This window comes from Onychostoma macrolepis, chromosome 07 (genome assembly GCF_012432095.1).
Source record: "Onychostoma macrolepis isolate SWU-2019 chromosome 07, ASM1243209v1, whole genome shotgun sequence".
NCBI classification, from domain to species: domain Eukaryota; kingdom Metazoa; phylum Chordata; class Actinopteri; order Cypriniformes; family Cyprinidae; genus Onychostoma; species Onychostoma macrolepis.
The window spans coordinates 40,126,696-40,143,737 of NC_081161.1; the positions used below are offsets into that span (position 1 = coordinate 40,126,696).

At 38.6% G+C, this 17,042-nt stretch overlaps 1 protein-coding gene across 4 annotated transcripts; it reads right to left on the minus strand.

The window, feature by feature from the left end:
* Positions 1 to 849: 849 nt before the first annotated feature.
* LOC131543647 (stereocilin) lies at positions 850 to 16,309 on the minus strand. Of its 4 annotated transcripts, XM_058781204.1 has the most exons (30): positions 15,008 to 16,309; positions 14,513 to 14,657; positions 13,291 to 14,424; positions 11,778 to 11,802; positions 11,185 to 11,680; positions 9,570 to 10,454; positions 9,397 to 9,459; positions 8,566 to 8,691; positions 8,050 to 8,216; positions 7,782 to 7,968; positions 7,593 to 7,708; positions 7,384 to 7,516; positions 7,123 to 7,305; positions 6,463 to 6,501; positions 6,218 to 6,388; positions 5,944 to 6,093; positions 5,387 to 5,445; positions 5,054 to 5,177; positions 4,737 to 4,819; positions 4,518 to 4,653; positions 3,625 to 3,821; positions 3,392 to 3,482; positions 3,144 to 3,303; positions 2,884 to 3,053; positions 2,647 to 2,802; positions 2,431 to 2,573; positions 2,195 to 2,343; positions 1,992 to 2,089; positions 1,090 to 1,237; positions 850 to 953 (listed from the first exon to the last, which is right to left on the minus strand). In XM_058781204.1, exons 2-30 carry the CDS (start codon positions 14,586 to 14,588, stop codon positions 865 to 867), a joined length of 5,754 nt encoding a protein of 1,917 aa, XP_058637187.1. In that variant the 5' UTR covers positions 14,589 to 14,657; positions 15,008 to 16,309; the 3' UTR covers positions 850 to 864. The 4 variants fall into 4 exon arrangements, with proteins under 4 accessions (XP_058637187.1, XP_058637185.1, XP_058637186.1 ...); XM_058781202.1 differs by having other exon boundaries at positions 7,123 to 7,516; XM_058781203.1 differs by having other exon boundaries at positions 7,123 to 7,516; positions 14,513 to 14,690.
* Between the last annotated feature and the right edge of the window lie 733 nt (positions 16,310 to 17,042).

Sequence of the window (17,042 nt, forward strand, 5' to 3'; positions counted from 1 at the left end):
TTAAAGGCAACATGCTCAAAATCTTTGACATACAGTAAAGTTAATTGCCTAAACAATGTTGTCCAAACACTGCTTGATATTGGTTTTATTGGGGAAATTTATTTAGTGTACTTAAAGGAATAGTTCACCCAAAAAGGAAAATTTACTTGAGTTTGTTTCTTCATCGGAGGAGATTTGGAGAAATGTAACATTACATCACTTGCTCACCAATGGATCCTCTGCAGTGAATGGGTGCCGTCAGAATCAGAGTCCAAACAGATGATAAAAACATCACAATAATCCACACCACTCCAGTCCATCGATTAATGCAGAGGCGGCAAACTCCGGTCCTGGAGAGCCTCAGCCCTGCAGAGTTTAGCTCCAACACTAATTAAAACTCACCTGCCTGTAGCATTTTAGTAACTCTTCAGACCTTGATTAGCTTGATCAGGTGTGTTTGATTAGGGTTGAAGCAAAACTCTGCAGGCCCGACGTTGGCTACCCCTGAATTAATGCCTTAAGCGCAAAGCTGCATGTTTGTAAGAAATCCATCATTATTGCTTTTTAACTTTAAACCGTTGCTTCTGGCAAAAATACAGCCCCATAATCCATAATAATGCTTCCTCCAGTTAAAAAGTCCATCCCCTGTTGTCCTTTCACATCAAAATCAACCAACATGTTTAGAACGGTTTTGGACTCTTTTCGCTTGTAGAGTTGTGTGGATTATTGTACTGTTTTATCAGCGGTTTGAACTCTCATTCTGACAACATCCATGTTGACTTTAAATAATGCTTAAAGTATTAGTTTTGCATTTGAGTTGGCATTTAATTATAAATTTAAGAGTTCAATAAAGAGGAACAAATAAAAAGCCTCAGGTTATAATCTTTATAACAGTATCCACAATGTACAGACAAAAAGTAATAAACATTTTCTGGAGCTGCCGGCAAACCATAACGATGGAGCCTGGTTCCTGCCTGCAGAGACAAATATATTTTTATAGTAAAATGACAGACTAATAACACATCAAACAATTACTATATGCAATTCTTTTCAGCTACCAGTGCATATTTAGTTAAGAATTCAAATAATGGCATCCAAAATACTGCTCACCTCTGTGCTCAAGCATTAATTCGCCTTCATATTGGGCCATGCCAAGTGCTTGTCTTTGTTCATTGTCTAATTCCGCCCACTGCTCCTCTGTCACGGCACACGCTTGTTCAGAGCTCAGCCAAGACAGCTGCGTGGCACTGAATACCACCTGAAATAATGAGAAACATGTCCGATGAACCAACCTTGGCAACAATTTGGGGTCTTCCTTGCAATGATGGAAGTCATTCAGAGCAACACAAATGGCTCTTTAAAGGCCACTACAAATGCTTATTATCATATGCACTAATGATATTCAAAACTACATATTTTCAAAATCAACTAGATTTCAAAATCAACACAGATTTGGTGTGTTGACCAACAAAAAGCTGCTTGGTTTGAAAGTCACTTCTGTGTGAGCTATGCTTCATACAATGCTACACTATTGACAATAGACAATGGACCTTTTTTCACTTAAGTTTAGAGGATGTTTGGTGAATTTTGCGGGCAAAATCCAGTCATTTCATTTAGGCAAGAAATTTCCCCAATTTTGCTACACATTCATATTTGTCACACAGATTCAGCGCATTTTCCAAAAGAAATCTGACTGGTTTGAAAGTGACTTCTGTGTGAGCTGTGCTTCAAAAATGCTACACTATTGCCAATGGTTGACAATAAACTGTTTTTTTAAACAGCCAGCCAGTCAAAAATGCATGACCAACATGAATATTTGTTTACCCTCACACGAAACTCTCAATTGCACCAATTCTTATTGGAATGACCAGATTTCGCCCCAAAAAAATTTGCCAAGCAGCGATACATGTGACCGTGCATTTAGACAATTAGTAAAATATTGAGGCCTTATGATTAACAGAGGGATAGAAAGTGAAAGAGAAGGAATGAAAACATAAATATCCATCACTCACAGCGAATTTTCTTGGAGGTATCAGGGTTATTGCTGCTGGTGTAAGTCCTTCCACTTGCTCTTTTATTAGTGCAGACAATATCATATCCTCCAGTCCAGCTGAGGACACAGAATCAGTTTGTTTTATTCTTTTTGTAAGCCTGCCCAATTTGGCATGTGTATATTGTCCACTGAACTGATTGTAATCGAATCCACCGTCAGTACCTGCCAAAGTCCCAATCTCAGTGAAGACCTCAGAGCCCCAGCCGCTGACTGGACCAAAGCCCAGAGGACTGGATAGGCGTGACGTCAGCGCCTCGGTCTGCTGCTCAGAACACGGCAGTACCATCTCCCCCAGAAACAAAGCAGCCACACTAATGGACACAAACACAATGCTTTTAATGGTTTTGAGGTGAATCGTTTTGTATTTTGAATCGTGTAAACTGATTTTCACCCCTGACCTCAGGTTGAACGGGTCTAGACGAGAAATTTCAGAGGAACTGAAGCCACAGAGCAGATGTCCAAAGGAAACAAGCTCCACCACACCAAGTTCTTCAGGCTTTTGTTTAAGTCTCTTCATTATACCAAGGACAACCGCTCTCATCTGTTTAAAAAAATAACTAGATGTATCTTTCCTATTTAGGACTTAAGGATAATCTGAACAACTAAAAACGTACTTTCTTTACGTTCCACCCATTGAGGTCCCCGAGATGAGCCACCACAGCCAGACTGGACAAGTTGACAGCCTGTAGCTCTCTTTCTCCCATCTCTGTCACTATACAACCCAGTTCCAACACCTGTTCTGGTTTAAGTTGCTTCACTGGTTTATACACCTACAATAATGGTTGTTGTAAGAGATAAAACATTTGATAATCAATGAGCAACAACATTTGGTCAAGCAGAAGTAGCTTAACTGGTCTGAGTTCCATCCAAAGTGCTTCACGTTGCTCGGCGTCAAGTGTGTCATCCTGACCGATGAACTCAACACATGTCTTCAGCTCCTTCCTCTTCATTCGATTCAGCTGATAGGACCTCCAGGCTGATGGAAATGTCCCTTTAATGTCTGCACAGCTTGGAATGGGCCCTAGTAGGCAACAATATATGATTTACCTTTCCGAAGAAGTCATAAATAATACCTAATGGTTTCTGTAAATGAATACAGCACACAACTCACCCCTTCTCATCCACCATCGACCTTTAACGATCCTGTGGGTGAGACCGTTCATCTTTTCTCGTAGTCCTTTCAGGTCCAAACAAGCCTTTCCCAATTCGCTGCTTTTCCAAAGCCACTGGCTCATCAGGACCTGCTCAACTGTGTCTTTACCTAAATCACCCTTGACAGAAGAAGGAAGATGTTCAACGTGATGATATCCTGCACAATACTGAGCTTTAGTTGAATGGAAAGGCCTGTGTTTCCCTTACCAGTGGCAGAGATCTTATCTGCTGAGGCGAAAGGGTGAACAGAAGTCTACCCACATGCTCAACATCCCCAACCGTCCATGTTTTTGGATCTCTGTTGCAAACAACAGGGGCTTTGTCAAATTCCCAGTTCAGATGCAATTTGTATTTTGCTTGAAGTGTGGAACTACATTTTGCTGTTGCAGTCAGAACAAAGAGGTTGTCAACAGAATGAAAATGGAATGACTTTGTCTCACCCCAGCATGCTTCTGTCTGTGAGCAAAGCTGCTATTTGTCTGAAGGTGTCAGAGGGCAGGCAATATTGTTTCAGTTCCTCCAGTCGCAGTTTCAGAGCCTCTCGGTCCATGTGAGCTAACACATCCCTGTCCAGGAAGGGCAGAAAAGGACCAAGCATATCCATGGAGGCCCCGATGAGGCCATTTTCAGAGATGCCCTATCAGTGGAGACAAAAGGATAGAAACGAAGGAATTTAGAATTTTAACAATATGTATTATGTAAGTCTGCACAATCTGATTATTTGGCATATTTGACTTGTATTGGCATACAAGTCTAGGATCAGTAAGAGTTATTTTTTTTAAAGAAATTAATACTTTTATTCAGTAAAGAGTGATGCATTAAATTTATTCATAATGTTACAAAATTAATGTTTTTTTTTTTCTTTTGAACTTTTTATTCATCAAATAATCCTGGAAAATAGGATTATGGTTTCCAAAAACATACTAAGCAGCACAACTGTTTTTAACATTGATAATATTAATGTTTTCTTGAGCAGCAAATCAGCATATTAGGATGATTTATAAAGGATCATGTTACACTGAAGACTGGAGTAATAATGCCAAAAATTCAGTTTTGCATCACAGCAAAAAAAATAAATGAAATTAAATACCAAACCACATCCATATAATCCACATTTTTGAAAACGCATTTCTGCATTCTGCAACAGTAAAACTAAATTTCAATTAGGGTTGGGCTTTTTTTTTCTAAAAAATGAAAACAAAAATTTGGTGAAAATACGAGCTACTAGATGAGGGCATAGTTCTTCTGGGTCACTGTGTAAGTTTAATGAAATGTTCCACTGCATTAACCTCAGTCATGAAATGTTGAAAATCCACAATGATTTTGTGCTTACGAGTACATTGACAGCTTTCTCTGCTAGGGCCGTTTGCTTGTGTCGTGGAAGCTGGAGAAAGTCAATAAAGTGTTGTCGAACATGGTCCAGGACACTAACGAGTGAGGAGTTAGACAGGTGCTCCATCATGGTCAGCCTGAGACACAAAATACAACAGTAGGACCATGTATGTAAAAGAACAAACAAATGAGAATCTGGATAGACAACCGCTGATCTTACGGTAATCTTGCAGTAAATGAGGGGTCCAGATCATTTAGATCAACATCAGGCCGTTTCCGTAGCTCCACCACAATGCATTTCCTCTGTTGAAACATACCATCAATGTTGTTAATTTCCCACAGACAGGCTAAAAACCTCCCTTTCATACTAAGTTATGCTGTATACATTATTGGTGAGGAACATAGGGAACAAAAGCACCATGAGTCATGTTAAATAATGTTACTTAATCAAAATATTATAGTCTCTGCATTTTGCATTTGAACAGCAAAGGCTTTTAATGTTAATGTGTATATTAATAAGATTTCTCATATTCTTACCAATCCAGGTCTAAGTCCTCCTGGCAACTTAGTGATGAATTGCAACAATTCAGAAAATCCTGACTCATTTGCCCAAAGCTTCAGCCATTCACAGCTCATGCCACCAGCAATGCGACCCAAATCTCTTCAGTGGAAAAAAAAATCATGTTTTGTATGAATGTTTATTAAATTTGAAAACAACACAAATATAAAAACAATGCATACTATTTGTGCTAGAGATCCAGACTATGATGCAACTAAGACCAGCATGAATTTCCAAAGAAAAATATGACAGGTGAGGCTAGCCAACAGAGTCAACAATCATAAAGTATAGTAATGCTAGATATCACTTACAGTATTGACTCTCTTGTGATGTTTACGGTCCGCTGAATCATTTTGAACAGCATTTGAGCCTGTTGTGTCAAATACAACAAGTGAGTCTGAGAAACTAGATCGCCCTCAAGGTTGTATCTGATACACTCTTGGCTGAGACAAGGTCTCTTTAATGTGAGTGATTATTAATTCATATTCCCTGGTGGAGGCTATTGTACCACATTAAGATCAATTTGCTTGATGGCAGTTGAGGGGCTCAGATTATTAATTTACTGAATGGCTCCTTTGAAGCATGACAAATAATCCACCAAAGAACTTGAGATCAGCTTTGTCTGGCAAGAGCAGTACAGGGCACTGAATGTAATGTACAGAGTGCTAGAGCTGAATATCCCGTGCTTCTATAGTTTCTTTAAAATGCTTATTGAATGAAAATATACATTTAACATTAAAAAGATCTGATGTTCCTGGACAGTGTTTGCTGAAAACTTATGTTTTTGTGCATGATATGCAACACTGACAGTCTGTAAACTAGAAAAAGCAAGTTTGCTAAAACCAAAGGTATGAAATTAGGTTTGTACCTGTTGGTGAGACCATGGCATATGCTTATACACAGATATGTGACAAAGGACCGTCTCGCCATCTAGATCTGACATTAATTTCCTCAAGGAGAAGAATGGTAGAAGACATTGCAACTGCTGTGTTATATTTGCAGATGTGCCTTCCAGAGCCTTCAAACAAACAGTATGTGTTATACACCAACAGACCAAACCAAATCTAATGCATAAACGCAAATGGAAAATGGGGATATGGTGATTGTTTTGCACAGAGTTTAAGCACTAGAAGTGTTCAAACCTGTTGGAGTGCGAAATGGACAATCGCTCGATGAGCAGGTTGCAGGTGAGCCAGCATTAAACTCCAACACCGACAATCAGGTGTAGATTCAAGTACAGCCAACTTTCTCAAGAAAGAAGGCCCCAGACCCGGAAACAATGGCTTCAGTCTGCAGAGTGTGTTGGCACTGAACTAAACAGGGTTGAGACTATGAACACAAGACTCACTAAAGGTAAGCATCATAATTGGACTGGTATATAGCTTACATGTGTTTCATCTGCTATTTTGTTCAGTATCTGGAATGCCTGCATTAAAAGAAATAGGAAAGGGTTTTAATATATAGATATAATTATGCAATGTATTTACAATGACTATTTACAATATCATTCTATCAAAATTTAAAATTGAGAAACTGGCTTCGTCCCATTCACAAGTTGGACTTTGAATTGAATTGGCCACACTGTTGGAATTATAGGAAGAGGAATCTATCTATGGTTCCATGAAGAACCATCTATCTATCTAGCTATCTATCTATCTCAGAGGCATCTAATCCTGTTCCTGGAGGGCCACTGTCGAGCAAAGTTTAGCTCCAAGTCCAGTTAAACAGACCTGAACCAACGTAATCAAGGTCTTCTGGATTGCTAGAATTGTCCAGGTATGTGTTCAACAAGTTGGATCTAAACCCTTCAGGACGCTGGCCCTCCAGAACCAGGACTGGACACCCCTGATATACAGTATCATTAAGGCTTATGCAATTTCAGGCTTTGTTAAGTCAACAGTCAATGTTTGTCTTGACAAACTTTGGTTTTCAAGTTAAAAATTAGATTAATTCTACTTCTTTACATTCAAATTTGAATTTCAATTGTGCGTCCTGTTCAAATTAAGAAACTAAATTGGAACTTGAAAAGCTTTCATTCTGTGCTTACCTGAGCAGGTGGGAAAGTTGGCATATCCGGCAGAGTTACCAGATCCAACAACTCGTTTGAGGACAGCGGCTCCAAAAATGAAGCACCCATTTGTGGCAGCATACCATGTAATGAGGCCATTGCCGAAGTTGACAAGACACTGGCATTTAAAAATTTAAGGGCCGTCCCAAGCCAATGTGACAGCTGCAGATAAAAGAACTCTTCATGAATAACACTTAATATTATTACACGATGCACAATATCCAAAAAATCAAGGCTCACTCTGCCACTTCCACTGATGTGTCCCTCTGATACACATTGTGCCAGCTGCTGCCACAGGACAGGTGAGAGATTCGATGAAGACAACAGCTGTTGTATGTCCTCAGAGTTCAGGTAACATATGAGAACTCCTAACCTGTTGTGAGAAACATGGTGTCTTGTATTTGTTTATAAATTTACAAATGCCATATGATGTTGAACTGAATTTGTACTTCGTTATGTTGTCACTGGTCAGGTTCTTCCCTCTGCCGAACACAGTACGTAGTACATGGCGCCCCCTTGTGGCATCCAGACTGCTGTTTCCCAGCATCTCCATTAAGGGCGTGAGCTGTCAAACATTCACGTTACTTTCGGCAAGTGAAAAGAAAAAAGCAGGATCTCCTGAATGAGACATTACTTACTTGTTGAGATGTGAGCTGCTGAAAGTGACTGACTGGGAGATGTGGAAGTAGAGGCAGAATGGAGCTGAGGAAGTATGGAGGCCACGAAGGCACATCTCCAGCTACGCTGGACTGTAACAGGCGTTTTATGAAGGCTTGTTTTTGTGGAGACTTCATCTCAGAGCTGTGATCACTAATGGCCAGCAGTCTGGAGCGAGTGAATATAATAATTGAATTAGGAGGACACTGAGCTAAATCATAAAATATAGTTTTGATATGATCCACTTACACACTTTCATTGACCATGAGGGAGGCAGGGAAGGTCATAATGTCTGAGACAGACATGTACGGTATAAACTGGGAGAGGTCGATGAAAATCTCTGGTGTGACGCGTGGAAACTTGTGAATGAAAGCAGCTGTCATGGTTTCCATGGCCTCTTGTTCTTTTGGAGAGACCTGTGAATGACACCAGTTATACGTATGTATGTACTTCTAAATAGGGATGTATTATATATTGGTACTATATCAGTTATTGTTAACTGAATCTTTTAACAAATCTCAAAACGAATATACATACTGTTCATTACAAAGTTGCACTGCAAAAAAAAGATCAGTTGCATAATGTGAAAGTTTTTTATGTAAAAATAGAATTTAATATCATTTTAATTTTATTAAAATAATTTTAATTGAATTTTATATGACTAAATATGAAAATTATCAGCTTATCAGTATCAACCAGATCTCACTGTTTAGGAATAACGTCTGAATTTACCTTCATCATGTAAAATGTTGTTTGGTTGTTTACCTGTATAGTTTCCACTTGAAGTTGATCCCAACTCTGATGAACATGGGAAAGGAATCTTTTGACAGCATCTTTTTCCGCCGACATAACTACACTGCGAATACTCTCTGTAGGCATCTGTAGGTACTCCTTGGGTAGTATAAATGTCAGAATTAGACATTGACAAATGTGTGCTGACAAAATAGTGCAGTTTTGCAAGGAACACCTGTGAGTAAAAGGGCTTAACTCATCAACTTTTTGCTTAAAAACTTTAAGAAACTACAGTATGGAAATGAATAGAATCTATATTTTATATGTTGGGATTTTGGGTTTAACTCAAGGGTTTTCAAACTCGATTATGCAAGATGTTCTAGGGGGTAGGTAAAAAAAAAAAAAGCCGTAATGATGATTAAGATAATTTTATTAATTATGAAATATCCAATTTCTAATTTCTTGATTTTAGCACAATGAAAATTTTCTTTATAAAAATCACACTTACTGTACTAGTTTTCTCACATATAAAAATAGGTCTTTACATGAAAATATATACAGCTGTCTTTATATACACTCTTAATAAAGATTCCAAATGTTGGCTTCACAATTTTGGGTTCTTAAAGAACCATTTTTCTAAGTGTATCTACTTTAAAGAACCTTCTGTGCAATGGAAAGATTCTGTGGAAGTTAAAGGTTCTTTATGGAACCACAGATGCAAAAAGGACCTTTATTTTAAGAGCATATTTTAAAAATGGGTCTTCTGAAATGGGATTATCATATAGGGCTATGTAGCATCAAAAAGCTTGAAAACCCTGGGTTTAACTGACTAGCTAATTTACCATCAGAGAGAATGAGTAATACCTGCATTAAAAATCTTAAAGCAGAAGAGTTGCCCTCCCTCTGAATGAGATCCCACAGGACAGGCTGCTGGGGAGAAAAGCCTTTGAAACTGAATGTATTAAGATGAATGCATGGTAATATAATAATAAAATACTAGCATGAGAAACTACGCAATATTTAAATGCATGACATACACTGAAACAGCTTAAAAGGTCTTCTTTTAAGGTGGAGTTCTGCTCTCTCTTCAGGAAGATGCCCACAGTGTGAAGGACACTTATTGATGCATCGGGCCGTAGAGTGGCCCAGAAGGAAGCATTGTCCTGGAGACTGGACAGAAGAATGGCCTGACCCAGGCTCTGACGCACCTCTCGTTGTCCCTCCTCCAAACCTGCTGAGAGCCCCACCACAAAGTCCAACACTCGAAGCACGTAGCTCACCGTAGCTAACCATCCCGTGCGTTCATCCACTACTCCTTCACACAGAGTGAGCTTATGAATAGCGTCTTGTAGAATGGGCAAGGGGTTCACACAAAGTTGAGACGTGTCGAAGTCATACGGCGCTGGCAGCATGTCAAACAGCTTCTGGAGGACACACTTGGTGCCCTGCTTCTCTTCAGAGTTCAAACAGTAGTCTAAGAGCGATGGTTGCTTTTGAACCAATGTGAGGTACAGTGTGGCGTTTTTGCAAATATAGTCCTTCAAACCTGCTTTACTGCTGCAAATCTCAAGGGCGGTGGTGTTCATAAAATGTTCTGCCTTCCAGTTCGAGTAATCACAGTTGTCTTTGGAGGCCCCATGAGAGTGATTAGGGATGACTTTGGAGCAGTACTCGGCTGCCCAGCTCCCATCTTGAGGTATTTGAGACGAATCATTTCCGCACAAAGAGGCAATAAGGGCTGTGTTATTGGGCAGAAAACACCTTCTAAAATCCTGGGCGGTTAGAGTTTTGCTGCTTAGCAGTGTTAAGCAGTCCTCAGTGGCGTCTGGAGGAGATCCCCCAGAAACATCGTTGGAGAGTTGAAGACAGAGGTCATCAATACTTGATTGGTTGAGGTACTGGTAATCTCTTGTAGCTTCTGCCTGAGTAAATTTCACAGCAAGGTGATTGCTAATACAGAAAACTTTAAAGCTTTAAATAGTTAACCCAAAAATGAAAATTCTGTCATCGTTCACTCATCCTCCTCAATCCAAACTACAAAACTTTGGTTTATCTTTGAAACACAAAGAAATATATTTTTAATGAAACCTGAAAGGGTTTCTGTCTCTAGATTGAAGTCAATTTAACTAAAACTTAGAAGCTCCAAAAAGTTCATGAAGGAGTTCATTAAAAAATCCGTATGAAGAGTCCTTGTGAAGCGACACAACAACTTAATATAATTAGCCAAATTAATTTAGCTTTAATTCACATATAAACACACATACAGAGCACATCACATATGGTAAATATGGAAGGTCATGCGTGCGCCACACATTATAAAAAAACTGATTGGTTTTCATGCATCGTACATGTATATTCGAGCTTCTGTGGTTGCCATACATAATGTGCTCTTTGTATGTGTGTCAATCATTGTTTAAAAGTAAATTAAATCTTTTAATTGTGAAATAAACCATGCGATTCACATGGATGCATTTTAAAGTGCCTTTTTGAAATTTTTCTTACCTGGACTTTCAAAGGAGGTACAGAAACCTCTAAGGTTTCATTTAAATTATCTTAATTTGTGTTTCGAATATTAAATCTTAGAACATTAATTTTGGGTGAACTAACCTTTTAATATTTTCATAGAAACAAACTAAAAGTAACTCAATGTACCTGATGTGCATGTTGCAGCCAGAATGTAGAGTTGGCACACACTGTTTTGTTAAACTCGTGAGCGAAGAATTCACTGCAAACGTGAACCCAAAGAAAATCTTCCTCTGCTGCTGAGAGGTACCAAGCAGCGTCGGAGCAGGTCACGTGCAGGTCTACCCCAAAATGGTTGACTTCAGGGTCCTGTGAGCCATTCTCTCCATCGAAAAGATTACAGTAGAGAAAGACAGTAAAATTCGAGACACCAGTGAGTCCAGGGATAGAGGCATTACAGGCAGCTTCCAGAATCTCTGCTGAGGGTGAGGGGTCTGAATCACTCAGCTCATGGACTTTTGCCTGGGACTGGTGAAGTTTAGGTCTTCTAGATGAGTGCTGAGGTTTCAAAGTCCTTGTTTCCTCCTCTGTAGAGGGGCAGGTCATCAAAGATGGCCTGCTGGGTAAACCATCTGACCTGAAACCCATCGCTTGAGTGTTCCATGTCAAGTTATGTCTAATTCCCCTTTACAAAGAGGACAACAAAACTGTTCAATTACAATAATCTTTACTATACACTTATAGTTTAATAATTTAAAGTCTTGCTAATTCATGACACTTACCACAATATTAACTGCCTGAGGTCACCTTTACAAAGAAACAAAAGTCAATGGAAAAGTTTTGGGTGAATAGTTATATACAAATCACAGACGATCGCAGAACACTGTTGATTAATTGAGGAAAATGGAGAGCCGGCCACTGTATTATACAATTGGCCTTGATGTAACAGCATAGCTGGGCACATAATACCAGTGGTATACAGTTACCAACATAAAAGAAACAGGAGATTATCCAGGCTATAGGATTTAGAGCTACAAAGATCTGGTTAATGACTAGCAATGCCATTGTGATTTCAGTTGTGCACCATTCTGAATTAAACTGAGAATGGCTTTTAAAATCAAATTTCTTCATTTTAACTGAAGTAGCAACGGATGGATGGAAGGACAGAATGGTAGAAAGATAAATAAAATGGTAGAGCAATAGATAGATAGACGGATGGATGGATGGATGGATGGATGGATGGAAAGACAGAAAGATAGAACAGTAGAACGATAGATAGAACAATAGAGCGATAGATAGAACAACAGGATGGATGGATGGATGGATGGATGGAATGACAAAGACAGATTAGTAGAATGATAGATAGAACGATTGATAGAACGACAGATAGAATGATAGAACGATAGATAGATAGATAGATAGATAGATAGATAGATAGATAGATAGATAGATAGATAGATAGATAGATAGATAGATAGATAGATAGATAGATAGATAGATAGATAGATAGAAAGGATGGATGGATGGATGGATGGATGGATGGATGGATGTAATGACAAAGATAGAATAGTAGAACGATAGATAGATAGATAGATAGATAGATAGATAGATAGATAGATAGATAGATAGATAGATAGATAGATAGATAGATAGATAGATAGATAGATAGATAGATAGATAGATAGATAGATAGATAGATAGAACAAAAGGATGGATGGATGGATGGATGGATGGATGGATGGATGGATGGATGGATGGATGGAATGACAAAGATAGAATAGTAGAACGATCGAAAGAACGAAAGAACGATAGACAGATAGATAGATAGATAGATAGATAGATAGATAGATAGATAGATAGATAGATAGATAGATAGATAGATAGATAGATAGATAGATAGATAGATAGATAGATAGATAGATAGAACAAAAGGATGGATGGATGGATGGAATGACAAAGATAGAATAGTAGAACGATCGATAGAACGATTGATAGATAGATAGATAGATAGATAGATAGATAGATAGATAGATAGATAGATAGATAGATAGATAGAACGATAGATAGATAGATAGATAGATAGATAGATAGATAGATAGATAGATAGATAGATAGATAGATAGATAGATAGATAGATAGATAGATAATTCATTTCCCATAATGCATTACTTGTGTTGAATTTCTTTGAATTGCAGTTCAGTCATTTGTTTTCCCGACGTTCCAATTTAAATGAATGTTACAGATAAACCAGTATATGCGTTATGGAGGTGTTTAAAGTAGCAGTACTCTACTTGCCTACAGAACATCTTCCATGGTGACTGTACTGTGGTTCGCCCACCATGCTGCTGACGTCATCCAGCAGTGCCTTGGTCATATGTGACACTTTTCTTCTCAGATTACCATACACGCTGCGGCCGACATTGTGCAGAAATCCATGTCTGAGGTTATCCAAGCCCTGCAGGAGGGCAGGATTACGCTCTGCGAACTGTACTGCCCTTTCTCCTGCGCTTGACCTCGATAAAGCCTGAAGAAGCAGAGCCTGCATTGAAGCAAGGTTCTCCGAATCAGTGCCTGATTGGTTCAACAAGAGCTGTTCCTCACGAAGCACCTCCGGAGGCACGAGGAAGGGTTTAAAACGTCCCGTAGAGAGTGCGGCATCTCTTTGATTGTTTTCCACACTCACAGGGTGCAGACTGACCACAGGTTTCCAGTTCCTGGTCTCCATAAAGCTGATGAGCTGCTCAAGCCAGCTCAGGTTGAAGGCACAATCATTTCGTCCTTTAAGGACACAGATGAAACCCTGTAGACCTGCGACGGCCTGGCCGTACGTCCCACTGACTAGAGCTTGAAGAACAGTTTCGAGTAAAGCACTGATAGTCTTCCAGTTCTGGGAAATGAAAGTCAAGATGGGTTTTTGGGGCTGGCGTTCAGTGAGGGTTAAAATGCTTTGCACCAACCCCAGAAGTCCATCCCAATGTGGGCTGCCCCGGAGCGACAGAAACAGATCCTGAAGCCTGAAAGTAGGTCGTGGAGGACTCTTCCCATCCCATAATCCGAGCGACGTTTCCCTTCCGGTCTGAAGAAGAGAGTAGAGCAGGTTCTCCCAAAACTGGTCATCACCAAAAGGTTGCTGCCGGTCATCTAAATCTGCGCTCATCTCTTGCAAATACATGGAGATGTTATACAGGAATCCCGAGAGCCTGTTTCTATCGAAGGCTTTGTTTAAAGACGGGAGACTCTTGCTTTTCATTGGCAGGACACCTAGAGATTTGAGGCCTCCCATGATGCTCCTCACTATGGAATGAATTTGTTGATCTTTCTGTCTTTCTGCTGGTGGTTGTACTCTGTGTGGGTTCCATCCTCCACCCTTCCTCCATATCTCAACAAGCCCTTTTAAAATCGCCTCCTTCTGGTCCTCTTTTTTGCTCTCTAACATGAGAGAAACAGACATAAATGTTAGAGTGTGAAGCAAATTGAGTCATTGTACAAACAACAGGAACAGCCAGTATTGTCTTACCTCCAGCAATGGCTGATAGTTGTTCCAGTACAAGCAAAATCACTACAATTCCCAACTTGCCCATCCTAAGTTCCATTGCCTCAAGGTAGCACGGACAAAGTCATTTTGTTGTCTTTGTAAGACTGCATTTGAGTTCCTTTAGGAGCTGACGGAGACATTCAGAGCGTAAAGTGTCACACTGTGGAGTGCACATGAAATCTTAATGACTATCCACTGTCACTTGGCTAAACTTTCACAAAGAAAAGTTTGCCACTTTCTAAACTATACAGTAGGGGTTTTTCAGTTATTGAAAAACAGAAAAAAAAATCTCACCTACATTTCTCAGGTTTGTCTTTAAAAATACATTTAAATGCTAAATTTGAATTTCATGCATTCATTAAAAATTACAAATTAGACTGTAAAATTTTTTTTTTTGCAAAACTTACCTATGCATCAAACAACAACATAAAATGTAGGCATTTGTACTAATAGAAATCAAAGGATTTTAGTACTTACAAGCAGTTGCATCCATTTAATCCTGTCACTATCTGTGAAAATAGAATTGTGCATGAGTGTGAGCAAATTATTTCTCTGTCCTTCTCTCTCAGCATTTGTCACTTTTTGATCCGCTCCCCCTCCCAGTCTTTGAGATTCAATTGGATCCTCAAAAGCCACAGCTTCATGTTTCAGCGACATCGTCCCGTCATGTGCCAGCTGACTGTGTGCTGGAGTGAGAGGCCAGAGGCTCAGGGATGTAATATGAGGAGAGAGAAAGGCCAAGGAACTTTAAGAGAGTATACTCTTGTATCACAAGGCAATTTCATAGTAATTAAGATTAAAGGAGTTACAAAGGTAGGTCATTACTTTTGACTAAGGCTAAAACGGGCACAGTAGATATACAACAGATATAGCACTTTCAGATAATGCTGCATAAACAATCAATTGTATAATCATTCTTTCAAAGTCTTCAGATGGAAATTTTCCAAAAATATATATAACAAAGATTTATGGTGATAATGACAATTACTTCCAGTGTTGTTTTAGAATTATTTATGCACTACAGTATAAGTAAATATATAATATCAGTATAATTATTAATATTTTGAATAAGCTTTCATTTATACATCATTCATTTTAATTTTAGCCATTGTTATGGTTATGTGCTTTTGTCATTTCTATTTGTTATTTTGTATTTCTATTTAGCTTTCATTTTAATTTTAGTTTTAGTCATTTTAATACTTCAACTTATTTTACTTCAATTAGTTGCCAAGGCAAACTGTTTAATTTTCAGTTTTATAATAACACTTACCACCAGTGTTATTTCAGTATTTTTATATACTATTACTTTATTTATTAATGTTTTGTATTAGCCTTTTCATTATTTTTATTTTCATTTTATTTTAACTTTTAATTATTTTGTTATCTGATTTTGTCATTTCTTTTTTTTTCTATTTAGCATTTTTTATTTATTTCAATTTTAGTTTAGGTATTTATTTAAACTCTAACTCATTTTCATTCATATAATTTCCAGGGCAACATTTCTAATTCCATTCTATTGTAGTACTTATTGTTTTGAATTTGAATAATTTTTTTTTATTATTAGTTTTTATTTTAATTTTAGTTCAGGTATTTGTTTTGTTATGTGCTTTTGTCATTTTATTAGGTTTTTGTTTTATATTTCTACTTTTTATTTCAGTTTAAGTACTTCAGATTAGACTTATTTTAATTCATTTAGTTTTTTCCTCAAAAGCTTACATAAAGCACTTTTAATCAAAATTTAATCACTATGAGCCCTATGCTTTATTCTTCAATCTGACATCTCATGAGGTAATTTTCACCGGTGCCAACACTGACATAAAACGTTACCCTTGTCCCGGTGGGTATTGTTTTACTTATGTGGCAGCCAGCAGGTCGCCTAAAGCTGTCATAAAACAAAAGTGTCCCTAAGCCCCCGTCAGCACACAATCAGGCCCTTCACTGATGTTCAAAATCATCTCGCTCTTGTCTGAGGCCTGTCTACAGCAGCTGAAACCCGAGTGGATTGAGTGAAAGGCCTAGCACAGCCTCCCCACAAGCCTTTTAATTCTGTGTTGCTGTCGCCTGCAGCGGAACAATAACTTCCTCTTGTATTATTGATGCCTGAGGGAGCGGCGGTCACTCGGCAGCATGGAGCTCAGTTGGCTGCAGGAATATTAAATGAGAAACTTTACTCCTCGTGCCACTGACTAACTCCACTCAAATCAGGCACAGCGGTGAGCTTGTTTGTTTGATCTGATGTGCATGAGACTAAACTATGCTCAAAAACACAGTTAAGGAAAAAATCTTAGGTGCTGTCTGAATGGATGACTGTGAATTGTATATGAAAACAGTCAAAGGAGCTCACTGATCCAATGTAGACAAACTCCAGACATGAGCTTTAGCTTAAGTCTGTCTCAACTTATAAAGGCATGTTAGACTAACCAGAGTACCAAAGCATCTGGTCCAGTGCAACATACATGATACTTGTACAATATTTTGCATTTCATTCCCCCCAAAATTTTCACACCTCTGG